Source organism: Barbus barbus, assembly GCF_936440315.1.
Source record: "Barbus barbus genome assembly, chromosome: 20".
Taxonomy (NCBI): domain Eukaryota; kingdom Metazoa; phylum Chordata; class Actinopteri; order Cypriniformes; family Cyprinidae; genus Barbus; species Barbus barbus.
In genome coordinates this window covers 30,560,119-30,577,330 of record NC_136748.1, presented here as the reverse complement: position 1 = coordinate 30,577,330, position 17,212 = coordinate 30,560,119, and the positions used below count along the sequence as shown (strand labels likewise).

Here is a 17,212-nt window from a genome sequence, read left to right as displayed (position 1 = left end):
TAAAGTCTTGTATAAACTGGCCGAATACACACTGGAAAAGGAGATCAGAGTGGCAAAGAGGAATTATTCTGACAAGCTAAGGAACAAATTATCTTCCAGTGATCCTGTTTCAGTGTGGAAAGGTATGAAAGAGATCACCAGTTACAAGACACCATCCCCCAGCACTGTGGAGAATCAACAACTAGCAAACAATCTGAATGAGTTCTACTGCAGGTTTGAAAAAAAACCCACACCCGCCCTGAACACCTCTCCACACAACCATTAACACCTCCAGCAACCCCCCTCTCCCCCACATCTACAATTCAGATCAGTAAAGATGACGTGCGCCAGGTCTCCAGAAAGAACAAAAGAAGGAAAGCACCAGGCCCAGACGGGGTGTCAGCAGCCTGCCTAAAAATCTGTGCTGACCAGTTGGCCCCCGTCTTCACACAGATCTTCAACAGATCACTGGAGCTGTGCGAAGTCCCCTTATGTTCAAACGCTCCACCATCAAAGAAACCCAAAATTACTGGACTTAATGACTACAGACCTGTGGCTCTAACTTCTGTGGCCATGAAATTATTTGAAAGACTGGTTTTGGCTTATCCAAAGGCCTCCACTGGACCCTTACTGGACCCCCTGCAGTTTGCCTACAGAGCAAACAGGTCTGTGGATGATGCAGTCAATATGGTACTGCACTTCATCCTGCAGCATCTGGACAGACCAGGGACTTATGTGAGGATCCTGTTCGTAGACTTCAGCTCCGCTTTTAACAAAATCATCACGGACACCCTTCAGAATAAACTGACACAGCTCTCCGTCCCCACCTCCATCTGCCAGTGGATCACCAGCTTCCTGACAGACAGACAGCAGCTAGTGAAGCTGGGAAAATACACATCCAACACCCGTACGATCAGCACTGGAGCTCCTCAGGGCTGCGTTCTCTCCCCACTGCTCTTCTCCCTCTACACCAACGACTGCACCTCTAAAGACCCCTCTGTCAAGCTCCTGAAGTTTGCAGACGACACCACACTGATTGGCCTCATCCAGGACGGTGACGAGTCTGCTTACAGACAGGAGGTTAAGGAGCTGGCTGTCTGGTGCAGTCTTAACAATCATGTGGAGATGATTGTGGACTTCAGGAGAAACCTCCCTGCTCTCCCCCCACTCACCATCATGAACAGCACTGTGACTGCAGTCGAGTCGTTCAGATTCCTGGGCACCACAATTTCTCAGGACCTGAAGTGGGGCAATCACATTGAGTCCATTGTGAAAAAGGTCCAGCAGAGGTTGTACTTCCTTTGCCAGCTGAGGAAGTTCAACCTGCCACAGGAGCTGCTGAAACAGTTCTACTCTGCCATCATTGAATCCATCCTCTGCACTTCAATAACTGTCTGGTTCAGCTCAGCTACCAAATCTGACCTCAGAAGACTACGGAGGTTAGTCCGGACTGCTGAGTGAATCATTGGTACAACCCTCCCCACTCTCCAAGAACTGTACTTATCCAGAGTGAGCAAAAGAGCTGGTAAAATCACTCTGGACCCCTCACATCCAGCACACTCCCTCTTTGAACTGTTACCGTCTGGTCGACGCTACAGAGCTCTGAGCACCAGAACGACCAGACACAGGAACAGTTTCTTCCCTCAGGCAATCCATCTCATGAACACTCAACAATAAACGCCGAACACACAACACTATCATACATTATTTATTCATCACACATACTTATTTTGTCATTTCAAATTTGCACATATCAGACCTGTACATACATAATTGTCTATTTTATATATTGTGTTTTTGCTGTTTTGTACATTGCCTATTTGGATATTTGGATATTAATCTTTTATTATCTGTGTCCTGTCCTGTTGCTGTCTTTCTGTTGCACTGTGGAGCTTCTGTCACTATAACAAATTCCTCGTATGTGTAAACATACTTGGCCAATAAAGCTCATTCTGATTCTGATTCAGATTTGGTGTGTGCTTCTGCTGTTTGAGTGTCAGCTTTCAGAAACTGTGTTACAAGTAAAGATTTTGTGTGTATGCTGTTGAAAAAACCGTAAACGCATTATACATTTATGCATAATACATTTATGCATAATTTTATAAACATAATACATTTATAAAATAACGAGCTGCTAATTAATAAAGTAAAATGCCCAAAGGTACTGATAATACAGATATCTCTCTCGCTCTGTCTACTGTGAGGTCATTTCCTGTTTGCCGCTGGGTCAGAACCCCCACTGAAGGGTTGTGACCTTTGTGACTTTATTTTGAATAGTTGGAATATCTTGATCATCATAACAGTGAAGTGTTGACATGTCTGTATTCACACTTGATGTGTGAAACAATGAGTTTCTCAAGTGTTTATGTTCAAAAGACAGATGAATACGCATATGTCAGCAGTGTGTGTGTGAGTATGTGAGTGGTGTGTGTCTGTGTGTCTGTGTTTGTTTGTGTGTGTGTGCCAAATGTCCCCACAAAGATAGTAATACCAGTAAATTTTGACCTTGTGGGGACATTTTTTAGGTCCCCATGAGGAAACAAGCTTATAAATCATACAGAATTAAGTTTTTTTAAAATCTAAAAATGCAGAAATTTTACTATGGGGGTAGGTTTAGGTGTAGGGCGATATAAAATACAGTTTGTACAGTATAAAAACCATTACGCCTATGGAATGTCCCCATAAAACATGGAAACACAACATGTGTGTTCAGAGGCGTCCTGCCTATTCAAAGTGAGGGGCACGTGCCCCCTCAGATTTTTGAGCCAAGTGAATTTTGAATGCAGCTTCAAAAAGACAAAAAATAGCAGATTAATATTTCTATATTTTTTTTACAGCACTGCGCATAATAACCAATCACACACGATTCTGTTGAGCTTATGAATGCAATGACCAATCAGAGGCATTTAGATGAGACATCGCTAAAATGCTGGTGTTTTCTTCACTTGCTCGCTGACTGAATACCTCTTTCTGGCGAATTCTCTCATAAGAAACAACAAAGTGCAAATGTGTGTACGAATATTTAAGTAAGATATTCATTTCATAGTGTAAACAGCTTCAGTGATTTTAATGGGAGTTTTTGAGAGTGCTTGAACTCTAGACTGTCAGTAAATGTTCTTTAATGCAGCTAAATGTTCTTTGCTCTCTTTCTGTACAATGAAAGTGTTATGATTAGTACTCTAATTTACAATGTTTTTATTCACATTAAATATAAAGTCAGGCGTATTAAAAGGTGAGAATCAAGATATTTCATGATATAGTTAATGCGTTTGGGAATGTTTTGAATAAAAAGGAAAAAAATGTGGCTGCTGTGTGTCACATGACAACCCCCCCCCGACTCGTGCCCCCTCAAAAATAATGAGTGCACGACGCCCCTGTGTGTGTTAATGTGTGTGTGTGTGTGTGTGTGTTCGTACCCTCACAGAAGGGGCAGCACTCTCCAGGGATCTTGACAGGGTTCTGGCAGCTCTGTTTGCAGGCCATAGCGGTGCAGTGCGGCTCTCCATCCACACACTGACAGAAGGTGCAGTCGTCCTCCTTCCACTGCTCCTCGTGCGCACGCAGTCTGTGATTCAACCAGCAGCTTGCTTTAGAGCTCTCCACCGATAGCAGCTCCACATCTGCACACAAACACACACACGTGCACACGCACGCACACGTCCGGATGAGAAAACATGTTTGTATTATCAGTGCTGCTATTAACAGCTATTAAAATAAAACTATTAAAAAGACGGGGTGGAGATGCACGTACGCACAATCTTCCCCTGACCGGTATTTATAAAGGGATTTTTGTGCAGGTTCTGGCATACGCATGGTTTTATAAATCTGAAAACGTTTGTGCATATATGCACACTTTTAGGATGAAATCTACAGAGTTTTATAAAGGAGACCCCAGGGCTGCATTTATTTGACCAAAAATACAGTAAAACTAGTGAATTATTATTATGATTTAAATTAGCTGTTTTTTATGTGAATATCTGTTAAAATGTAATTTATTTCTGTGATCAAAGCTGTATTTTTTTTTTTTTGTTGTGCAGCCAAATATTTTTGTGGAAACTGGGATGCATTTTATTTTTCAGGATTCACAGATGAATAGAAAGTTCAAAAGAACAGCATTTATTTGACATAGAAATCTTTTGCAACATTATAAATGTATTTACTGAAATATTAAGAAAAAGAAAAGTAGAAAAAATAAAAGAATAAAATAAAATAAAAGATAAAAAATATAAATATAAATGTGCAGGATAGTAATATAAGAGGAATGTGCAAAAAAGTTGAACAGGGTATTTAAATAGCAGCAATACGAGGTAGAAAAAATTATGAATAACTTATTGATATAGTGATATTTACATGGAGTCATGTGATGTTATGACACAGAGTTAGAGTTTAGGAGCCTAATGTTGAAAAACGCACAAATTACAAACTTAAACTACAATTAAAATAAAACTGAAAATATAAAACTAAAAGCTAATTCAAAATATGAATAAATACAAGAATAGTACATGAATAATACTAAAATATCACTGTGCGTGACAAGAATGAACAGAAATTTCAGAGCAGAACATATTCTAGCTCAAAGGAGGTGAGTGTCACTGAAAGCACAAATATGATCTGCTGACACTGTTTGTCCCACAGAAACTGTATGAGTTTGACCTTTGACCCTCAGGGGCAGAAGGTCACAGCTGTAAGCGCACAGATCTGAGTGTGTCTGATGAAAGACGCTCTACAGCTTCTTTTCACAGATGAAGTCCCAGCGGGGGGAAACGTGTGGACAGAAACCGTCAGTAACCGTGTATTTGAAGACTGTCAGGTTTGTGTTTATTGATCTCTGCTGGTTTTTACTCACTGTCTGTTTTTTCACTTTGGCAGAACTCATCACAGTTTATCTTTAAATGCAATCAGTCATAGCAGACCGATCTGAGATGAAACCACCAGCTGCCTGATGATTCCAGGTCTAACTATACAATGCCAATTTTATGGGTTCGATTCCCAAAGAATACATGAACTGGTAATAAAATGCATGCATTTAATGAATGCTGAAGATGTTCAGTACCTATACAGACGGGACAGCATTCTCCTTCAGGAACGTAGAAGTTCTCACAGTCCAGCTCGGCACATTCGGCTTTAGAGCAGAAGGACACTCCACCTCGACACTGACACAGCCAGCACGGGTCCATACGGTACACCTCGCCCTCCACAAACTCCTTCCCGTTATGCACACACCTGGGAGAAACTACACAACAAAACAGCATTTTAGTCTGGACTGTCTCAATATACATCTATATAAATAATATTTGCATCTATAATAGCTTAATATATGCACACCTTATTATTTTTTGTACATATATGTAAATAATATAAGAAATAGAAATGACCATTTTTTCAGCTGCTTGCACACATTTTCAAAACTTTGCCTCTTTTTTTCCAAACTTTACACACAAATCCAAGAATTGCACACAAAATGCCTCACATCTCTTTCAAAATGAAGCACTGCATTCAAAATATCAAACACATGTCAAAAACAAACATTTGCAAACATCTTTTCCATAATATTAATTCCTGTTAGATGTTTGTGCTACAGAGAGAACTGTGTTGTGTTTTGCAGATTTGATGTCAGCTTTCAGAAACTGTGACAAGTAAAGATTTAGTGTGCAAGAAGTTAAAAAAACTGTAATTATGACTTTAAAATGTGATGTAAATATTTCAAATTATTTAAATATGTATAATTATAAGATATGCAGTTTTGCCAAAATGATTATAACACTAGTATTTCCAGCAGCTAATGGTGTTAAGCCAGTTATTTCTATCTTTTGCTGTAGTGTGAAATATGAGTTTACATTTCCAAACATTCATTATGCCATTAATTGTAATAATCCAGTGAGATTTTGAGAGATCTGATCTGACAGACAGACTGGAGTGACATGAAGAAACTGAGACAGACTCAATCCAGAAGAACTGTGTCTCCAAGACGCTTCTAGAAACCTGCTCTAAAGCTACAGTACGGCACTGTTTTAGGCACACATACATTTTTTATATATGTATTATATAATATAATCTTGTCATTATATAATATAGAGTATGTATAACTATAATATTATATATATATATATGTGTGTGTGTGTGTGTGTGTGTATAATCTTATTGTATAAGAATAATTAGTTATACATATAGTTATAATAAAATGTAAAAATGTGTGTTATAATTATAAATATATTTATATAAAATACTATCATACAAGAAAATATAAAAGCTGATGTTATACATATAAGTGCTGTCAAATGATTAATCGCGATTAATTACATCCAAAATAAAAGTTTTTGTTTACATAATATATGTGTGTATACTGTGTTTATTTATTGTGCATATATAATTACACACACATGCATGTATATATTTAAGAAAAATATGTTACGTTTATATATTGAATATATTTGTATATTATATAAATTATATGTAAATACAGGTAAATATATGCTGTACAATAATCCAAACACAAACCTGAAAAACAACACAAAAATGGGTCACTGAGCACAAAACCGAGCTTCTGCTGCCATTCCAGTCCTCTGACCTGAACCCTGTAGAAAATGAGTGAGATGACCTGAAGAGAAGAAGCTGTGAATCTGAAGGATCTGGAGTGATTCTAGATGAAGGAATGGTCTCTGATCTCTTGTCAGGTGTTCTCTAACCTCATCAGGCATTACAGGAGAACATTTAGAGCTGTTAAACTGACAAATGGAGGTTTCAGAAAGTATTGAATAAAAGGTTAATTGTGGCCAATGTGCATTAGAGAAAAACATTTATTCCATAATGATATTTCCCCCCGTTTTAAATTCTTATTATCCAATGAACGGTTAGATTTTTTTAAATAAAAGATCAAAAGGATTAACAATGCAGGCTCATTTTCACAGCCTTCTTTGATCATATTTACCAAGGGTGCCGATATTTTTGGCCATGACTGTATTATGTAAACAAAAACATTTATTTTGGATGCGATTAATCGTTTGACAGCACTAATATCATATATTTATTTTCTTAATTACTTGGCACCTTATTATTTCTTGTGATTAACAGTTTTGTGTAATAATGCTTTGGCAATACTGTATGTTAACACAAAGTCTTTTAAATTGAAACTGAAAGTTCTCAAAGTCAAAGAGGAATCAAATGGAGATTTCAATTTTCATGATTCTTTCAATACTTCGCTGTGGTTGGCAAATGAATCAGCTGCTGTTCATTATAATAGTGAGGTGGGTTTAACCTTTCCTTAAACTAAACCTACATAAACCAACAATCACAGACATCGCTGAGCTCAGCACTTCTGCGCCGCCTCGATCCCATCAGTCCCACAGACGTGTGATCGGTGTTCACTCGCGCACAAACACACACTTACACACGTGAGGTCAAAGAAAAGCAGAAAGATGGGCGACGGGTGAGAGACGTCCCTGCGGTCAGAGCCGGAAACCCTTGATACACCAACAATACGAACAATAGCTCCTGTCCGGCTCATTAGAGACCCATCACCGGACACAGACACAAAGACACTGCATCACATGATAGTACTGTGCTTTCTGGACACGGTACCTGGTATTATCAGTAGTTTATTACTGTGCTAGAAGCAGTTTACAAATGGAAGAATTTGCATGCCAGGTACCAATCTATAAAATTTAAGGAAAATAACCTAATTCATACTTCAACTATACTTATCCAAAATATTATTTTAAATTACTTTAAATATATACATATATATTAATTTATATTTAAGTTAATTAATTATAATTGAATATTTTTAATTATAAATTACTTATATATATATATATATATATATATACACACACACACACACACACACAAAAGTAATTTATAATAAAATATTCTTATTTAATATAATATAATATGCATTAATTATAATACATATTATATATTTGTGATTTCAAATGATTAATCACATCCCTAATAAAAGTTTTTGTGGATACACTTTATTTTGATAGTCACTTTAGACATTCAACTAACTATAAGTAACTTTGTAACTATATGTCTACTAGCTCAGAGTAGACTGTTAGGGTAGGTTTAGGGTTAGTAGAACTAAAAAAGGACTAAAAAAGTTATAATGTTATATTTTGTTAGACAACAGGTTTAAAAACGTGAATACAAGAGAATTTTAGCTTTAGGCATTTTAATTTAAGCATGTTTAGAAGGTTAAGTGTAATTTCTGCATTCACGCGCTCCTCGGATGCTTGTGCTTTAAGTCAGAATGTGAAAACAGCACTCTCACGTTACTACAAAGATTTGTATTATTAGAGCTTTCCGACTTGAGTTGCATTTTCTCAGTCGGGAAATTATTTTTCACATGCGGTGCTGGTGACGATGCTTCTTAAGGTCGTTTCGGAGAAACAAAAGACAAATATTTCAATCGATCACTCAGGCAAATCTGCGTTCTGATTCGGTTAATGTTGTACATTATTTAAATTTAGGTATTTAAATAAATATTTTACAAATTAATACATTTCCATGAATTTTTCTTGCTCAAAACTCACAATTCAATTACAATTATATTACATATAAAAATAGCAAATTGCACACAGCTCTTTCTCTGTAACACACTCTCTCTCATTCTCACACACTGACTCAAGACACACACACACATTCCCATCAGTGACCTGTTGAACCTTCCCATCATCCTCTGCTTCTGTTCTTTAGACTGATGCGTAAGCAGTTTTTCCTCCGCCCGCTGAGCTTCTCCTTAAGTCCATTAGTTCCAGGAGGCAGCACACATTTAGCAGCGGGCCAAGAGGCCGACATGGGAATTTGGATTGTTAGTAAAACAGGGAATATTTGAAGCCGACAGAGTAAACACAGAGACCCTGTCTCACTGACCCCGCCCCTTTTTCACACCTCATCACTTCCTGTCTGTCCAGATCTCACAGGAGTATCTCAGTGTTTCCTGTAACTAGCAGCTGTGATGCTATAGATATAACAACACACTGACACCCGACAATCACTTCAGAGCCCCTAAAGTGAACTGATGATGGAATAAATATTAGATGAAAGGACCAATTATATTGAAATGCTTTTGCATTCACTCACAAAATGTCCTAGAGAAACTGTACATTCACTCGTAAAACATTTGCATTATCTCACACAAGTATTGAGTTGCCCAAATAAACTTTACATTCGCAAGAAAAATCATTAAAATACAGTTTTCCTCTCACCTCATATTATTTCTATCACACGTTTTGTGAACGAGCAAAGTTTCTCTTGCAAACACAAAAGTATTTCAAGCAAATGCGAAGATTTTTGGGGGAATGTGAATGTTTTGCAAGTAAATGCAGTGTTTCTGTAGTAAAGTGTATTATACTGTATATATTATAGTATTTACAACACTTTGTTAATGAATGCTGCAGCATACTATAGTATTAACTTTAGTGAACTGATAAATTATAATAAATACTGTAGTATACTTTAGTTTTTACTATAGTAAACTGTAGTATAATATACCCTATAGTTGTACAGTATTGGGTAAAGTTATTTGCTAATATTACTATAGTTGTTATATTACCATAGCAACTATAGAATTACCACAACAAATTAATTCAAGTACTTTAGTATGTTTCAAAAGCACTATAGTATTTACTGTAAGTTACTATATGTGGGGTGAATGCAGGGATTAGTTTTTGTCTCCAGACCCTCAATACAAGCATCTCTCAGGTTGTCTTTACCTCTCTGGCAGGTGTATGTGTTGCAGCAGTTCCCCGGTGCGCCGGCGGCCTTGTTAAGCAGCACTGCCCTGCGCCCATCGCTGCAGGCCGGAGGAGGTGGACAGCGATCACATGCGCACTGAGAAGGGAGCGTGGGGCAGCAGCCGGCTGGCGGTGTATAGCTGCGGGTCAGGACTGAATCAGATGGGCAGTCAGGGACAGGCAGCGGCGCACAGGTGATTCCAGCACACTTCAGATCCTCTGTGAACACATTTTAACAATTTTAGTCCACTTAAAATAAATGATTTACAGGGGCATAAATATTACAGATGCAGTTAAATACATGTACAAAATCATGGTCCAGTGGCAGGGTTGGAGTGGGACTCATTTTCAGCCCTGGAGTTTCATGCCTTAGACCTTAGACTATAGCTATTACAATAATAATGTAATTAAAACTTCAGTATATATTCTGCAATAGTGCACTGTTCTCTACTGCCTTGTAATTCATTATATTTTTCTACAGCTTTTTTTATACTGGCCTTTTCAGCGCCGCCTTTGCGCTTTCTATTATCTACTTTTTAATCTATTATTTTTTGCTCGCATATCTCCAAAAAAATATTTGTACTGTGTGATAATGTCTGCCTGCAGTTAAAAAGTTCTCAGAAATAAATCACATTTGTCATACAAAAAAAATGTCATCGGCCTGAGTAAATTGTACGATTATAGAATTGTGACTGCACAAGTAGTGTAGTAATTAGCAGGTGAAAATAGGCTGCTTCTGGCTTCAATATAATGAGGCCCAAGTTTAAGAATGTGCTAGAAGTTAATTTTTTTTAAATGTATTTTTGCCCCCTCTATTTAACAGCATTAACTTAAAATAGTGAAAGACGTCTTCCCTCAGGTTGAATGTTTTCCTGCCTTGCTGGATGTTGGGCTCATGATCATTTAGATGTTTGCATTCGCAGTTGTTGAAGCCCTTATACAACCAGCCCGTGTGACTGTCCTAAGCTACCAAATATAAAAACAAGTAGTCGGCCTTGATGACCTATTTCTGGAATCTTATTTAGGAGTGGTTGGTGTTTAATCGCATTCTTATGCACTTGACCTAAACTTCCAAATACTAGGGTAATTAACTTACAATGATAGTCAAGTTGATGGATAGCTTCAACCAATGGCTGATATTTCAGCAGTTTGGAAAGATAGCAAGTATCCAAATGCAGATCAAAATTACAGCCAACCTCAATGACAACGCACACATGCATTTCAGATCCGGTGGTGGCCAAAATTGTTATAACACTTGGCATATTTAAGACATACAGAAACATACACACACACACATAAAGGGAGAGAAAAAACAAACAAAAAAGAACATGATGCCAGTTACTCAATACAATTCGCAATTCACATAATTAATAATACAGAAGTTACATAGATTAACTCTTATAAAATCCTGCTTTCAACAGATTCTTCTAAATACCTCAAATTATTTTCACACACAAGTCTAAAATGTGTTTTAATGTCACTTTTGATGAGGATTGTATAATCTTTGAATAATATCGGTCTTTAAATGCAAAATATTTAAAGTGTACCTGAATTATACTTGCAATAGTTGCACTTTAGCACAATCAAATATACTTCAGTATATCTTTAGTTGCACTTCAGCACTACTTTCTCACATTTAAAGTGCATTAAGCACAAAATTAGTTGTTCCAAGTTTACCAGTTTAGTATACTAAAAGTACAATTGCAGGGCATTTTATTAAGTGCATAAATATGAAGCATACTTAGCATGAAATAAGTGTGTTTCAAATACATTTAAGTATATTTATTTTTCACTAGGTGTAGAAGGCATGGGATAACATTAGTGTTGAAGTTCTCAGGAAATATACTGACACTATGCCAGAGAGATGTGCTGCTGTAATTGCTGCAAAAGGTGGATAAAAACAGTACGACTCACTTCATCTGATATTTGTTCTGCTCAGAGCAACCATCTGCATGTTTCATGAACATTATGAAATTAAATCATGTTTTGGAAGCAAAAAAGGTCCACAGAAACCATAAACATCAGTGTTTCCCATTAATTAGCTAGACTCTGGTTTCAAAATGAACTGACAATAAGATCTCCAACATTCCCGATATGGATCAGAGCACTTACCAAATCACAAAAAGCTGTTTAAATTGAATTAAATAAGTAGATATGGTCTGTCGTGCTGCATGAAGATTACAGCATTTCACTGGAATTGTAATGAGAAACATTTGTATCCACTTGTGACTAAATAAAAGTTTAGGTCTTGCAGTTGAAGAAATGAAGAGGCAAGTATTGTAATTGTACTCCTGTAATTTAAAATGGTCAATTAATAAATACTTGAAATATTTTATATAATAGTAATAAAATAGTAATATATTACTGTCCCAGGAATAATGATAATATTAATATTAATAATAATAATAATTATGGTTATTCCTAAAACAGCAATATAATATAAAATAATTATTATAATTCTTATTATTATTATTAACATTATCCCTAAGTCAGCAACATAATTATTATATATTATTATTATTATCACTAAGACAGCAACATAATATAAATGTATTATTATTATTTTCCTTAAGTCAGCAACATAATTTAAATTATTATTATTATTAATCTTAAGACAGCAATATAATAACATTATTATTATTATTATCATCACTAAATTAGCAACATCATTTCAATTATTATTATTATTCCTAAAACAGCAACATAATAATAATAATAATTATTATTATTATTATTATTATTATTTACACCTGTGTGCATGTGATGTGAATTGTTTTTTACTCTGTTCAATTTGGTCACTGAAAAGTGGTTGGAGCTCTTAATTTTGCTGTCAAAGTGCACAAGATTGATGCATTTAACTTTAAAAAGTACAAAATATTCTTCCACACCCATCTCAGAGGGACAGAAGCCCACCTTAGTCTCACATAATCCTGTGGGAAACCCTGAAACATTCTTTTCATCTGACCACTAATGGACACAATGCCTTCATTGGCTCGTTCGTTCATTCATCAGCATCACTCTGCCCCTCATGAACACTCTCCTCATTGACTGCATTGTGTTTGTAATTCCCTCATTGTGTGCGGTCTGGAATATGATGCTCTGATACGGCTGTGGAGACGCTGTGATTCTCCAGGGTGTATTTTGGATGCCGTTCAGGAAAAGAAAAGTGGGAGACTGAGTTTCTCTGCTGTGCTGCTATTACAGGAGCAACAGCTACTACAGGCATTTAAACACGGCTTGCTTCTGGATGCTGTGGAGATAAAACACACCAGTTGTGTGGAATCAGACGTGCAGGAGAAACATTCTTTCTAACAAATGCAATGACAGCTGCACAAATCTACTGCTTAGTATCGATAATGAGGGAAATGATACATCATGAGTTGATTCACTTTATTTAACAGTCCTTATCAAGAAGGTTCCACTAAAAATAATGGATGAATATGAGCAATAATGTCTCGTATTGCATTTGTGACAGACTTTTCTGTTCATGCTTTAAAACTCTTCAATGCATCTCCTTGCACTGGCTACCAGTGGCAGCTCGCATCCAGTTCAAGTCACTGATGCTTGCGTACAGAACTACCACAGGCTCAGCACCCTCCTACTTCCTCTCACTGTTACGAACCTACATCCCCTCCAGAAGTCTGAGATCTGCTAGTGAGCGACGCCTTGTGGTACCATCACAGAGAGGCTCAAAATCACTCTCCAGAACATTCTCGTTCACCATTCCTGGCTGGTGGAATAATCTTCCCACCCCTATCCGGAACGCCGGATCTCTGGCAATCTTCAAGCAACAACTGAAAACTCATCTCTTTCGGCAGTACTTGACTTCATCCTAAACTCAAAAAAAAAAACTTTCCCTCTATCTCTCTCTCCACCTACTAGCTTGTACTTATTTGAACAATGCCTGAGACTTGGTGTTACGAGCACTTCCTCTGTCTGATTGCCTCTTCAAGATTAATCGCTTTTTGTATTCCCCAATTGTAAGTCGCTTTGGATAAAAGCATCTGCCAAATGACTAAATGTAAATGTAAATGCAATGCAATGCACTCTCTTCATATAGGAGTCATTTAAATATTATTTTAAGACATATATACTATTTCAGGATAGCTTTTATTTGATTTCTCTCATTATGCATGTTTATTTTTAATTGCACGTTGAGAAACTTGCTTTAAGCATGCCATATAAAATAAAATTATTATCACTATTAGACTGCCTTGCATTTTGTAGCATTTTTGCTTTTGATGAGCATTAGTGAGGTGAAGAAGTTTTGTATTCTCCTTTAATCATCAGAAAAACACCACAAACACATGATTCCTGTCTTCATCTGAGCCAGATTACAACTATTTGATCAATTCTCAGCCCATTTTCACATGCTCAAGTGATTCTGAAGACATTATTTTATGTCTAATCCTGATTTGTACTCCTTTGTTAAATGATGCATTTTTGCATTTAAACTTTTGACATTTGACTGCTTTTGTTATTTTGATGAGTGCATTAAGGCAGATACATACAACTGAAAAAATATTCATATTTTTTGTGGAAAAACTACACAAAACTAGAAAGTTTTACTGATGTTTTGCAACTCAGCATTATCAAATTAGCTAATATCAGTCTTATTTTTTTAATTTGTTTTTTTTTACAAATCAGCAGAATGATGGAGGGTGGATATAATTGTCTGAATTTGTAATTGTCGCCTGTTGCATTGCCAAGCACTGCAATAAGATGCATGAGAACTTTTAAACAAACATCTGAAGCTTGTTCCTTTCTAATCAGTCTTCTTGTTTTTGAACATAATGCCTCTTGTGTGAAATTGAACGCCTCTAATGAAAGCCTAAAAAATATTTGTTTACAAATTAAACCAGTTGCATAGCTTAGTATCCTCCGTCTGCTGCTGGGAAAGAAAATAAAACAGCATGAAATAATCTAATTGCATAACATGATTTGCACAGCGGTATCTTCCAGAAGAGTTTCCAGCCACTGCTTCACCCCTCAAAAACAGCAACAACCGACCGAGCCGATGGTCAGAATCCTGGATAATCCCACATAACTGCAACAAGATGACAATCAGGACAGTCCCGAATGGGTTTCTGGGTCACAGAGACTGTTCAACTGAATCAACAGAATATTAGGTTATTTAAAGCCCAAAAGGCAGAGAATAGAGGCAGTGTGTGCGGCTCATAGGAAATGTGTCGGCTGCGATCGAGCCGCAGAAACCGCTGAATAAATACAGTATCTGTAGCACGGTGTTTGCTTTAGCTCCGCTCCACACAAAGCTCACATTGATCAGCTTCCTCTCTGAATATTATCACGGAGGAAAATGACGTTCACGTTAACGGCAGAAATGCTCTGAATTCATCTCTGTCCTGGAGCTGAATGAATGCATTAAGACTCTTAACAGTGTGCTTTCCAGTACACTGCCATAAAGCATTCTACGAAGTACCATGTGCATACCATGCTGTATAAATATAGCAATCATACTAGTCTGTATAATATATATCAAAGTACCATGGTTTTACCATGCTTTTGAACTATAGTACTATGGTAATACATAATGCAGAATAAATCTCAACATCATCTCAAAATGTGCTCAAATCTGCCAAGATACCAAAGTCTGCAATCAGAAGAGATCTCGATATGAACTCAGTCGTTTCTCATCAAATGATCTGAGCTTCTAGACGACTAGTGACTCGTTTGGGTCTGTATTTATTTCTCAGATGAAATTTTAATGAATGAGATGTTTCTATCAAGAAAGACTCCAATAATTTCACACATTTCCTCTGGAGTTTCAGAAGTGATCTCAAAAACATCTCAAAGAGTGCTCAGATAAAATCTGCGATTAAAAGTCTCAATGCGAACTCAGTTGTTTCTCATCAAACAACCTGAGCTGCTCTCCACACTCATTTTCCAGCACTATTTTTATTTATAATTTTAAGGAGAAACATCAAAAAGTTGATACTTCAATGAAACATCGACCAAGAGCTCCATCAAATCTCCTGAGATTTGTAAGAGCAACGTCTGAGCAATACAATATCCTCTTTAAAGATGCACAATCTGAAATCTTGTTAAGCAATAGCAAATTACCATCTGAATATTTTAGCATCTACAAACTCCATTAATGGCATTATGTAATGTTTCCATGTGAGCATGTTCATATTTATGCAGACTGGTTGAGTAAAGGGCATCAGAGGTCAAAGCAATCAGAGCTTTTATTGTCATTCAAATTGGATTGAATCAGTAATGCATGCATTCAGTGGCTAATGCATATGCCATTATTTACGTCCTCAGTCGGGGATAATTACCTATTCGCTGACAACGGGAGAAATCTCTCGCATTTGGCACACAAAAGCACAAAGGCTTCATTTAAGGTGATATATTTGCTTGTGAAAATGGCTCAAATGTGTCACAGGCAGAATGGTGTAATAGTATAAAGCACCTAGCAACACTAACATCACGTCTGGGCAGCACACACACACACACACACACACACACACACACACACTCACACACACACACACACACACACACCCTCCAGGGTAAGCGGAAATTGGTTTTATAAGCGCAGAAAGGCCCTTTGTAAACAATGCATATATCTGAGATCTCAGACGCTCTTTCATGAAAGTAAAGCGGCTCTTTGTGAACGTGTTTTTCTTTGCGCCGAGGGCACAAGGGCGGCAGTCTTCCTCTGTGGCGCGCGGCTCGCAGGCAGAGGAGGCTGTGTTGACAAGCAGGGTTTACTCATGGAAAAAGCGTACAATGCGCACTCTGTTCAGAGACTGACTTTGGATGCAAGTCAGCGCAGAACAAAGCCAGCTCAGTCCGGCTGCCCCTGTGTGGCTTTTTTTGGGTTAAGCCCTCTGGTTTAACATCGATTTTCGGTATACTTCACGTGAAGAGAAACAATGAGTCCAGCTCCAGCGACTTCAGCACAACATCGGAGGGAAAGAGAGACAAAATAGGTTGCAAATGGCATTTTGTGTGTCGGCGTGTGAGTCAGATGTCCGGTGAGATATGGAGAGGCCAGAGTCTTCAATGACCTGAACTGAACTCATTTGATCCAATAAAACAATGACTTTTAGGGATCCTTAACCCAAACATGACCACTAAAAAGGACATGATATACCTCAATGCTTTTTCGTTCTCTTACAAAAGTTTCGCGTTTGTTTGAGAAATGTTGCATTCTTTTACAAATATTTCACAAAACTTAGCATTTGCTCACAAAACTTTCGAGTTCACTGAGAGCAAACGCAAACTATAATTCAATGCTTTTTGACTTTTTAATGCTTTTCTAGTTCTCTCAAAAATGGTTTGCGTTCCTTTGACAAACTGCAATCTTTCACAAATGTCTTGAGATCCCTCAAGAAACTTTGCATTTGCTTGCAAAACTTTTGAGTTCTTTGTGTGCAAATGCAAAGTTTCTTGGGGAATGCAAAATATAATTCTATGCTTTTTAACTTTTCAGTGCTTTTTTTTCTCCTCTCAAATATTTTGAGGTTATTCAA

General features: G+C 37.1%; 1 protein-coding gene across 1 annotated transcript in view; it reads right to left on the bottom strand.

The window, feature by feature from the left end:
* LOC306886087 (cysteine-rich motor neuron 1 protein-like) overlaps positions 1-17,212 on the bottom strand; it is a 58,848-nt gene that overhangs the window by 24,581 nt on the left and 17,055 nt on the right. Inside the window, exons 4-6 of the mRNA XM_079442963.1 lie at positions 9,693-9,932; positions 5,033-5,212; positions 3,396-3,599 (exon numbers count right to left, since the gene is read on the bottom strand). Coding sequence (XP_079299089.1) covers positions 3,396-3,599; positions 5,033-5,212; positions 9,693-9,932 — 624 coding nt within the window. The remainder of the gene's footprint in view (positions 1-3,395; positions 3,600-5,032; positions 5,213-9,692; positions 9,933-17,212) is intronic.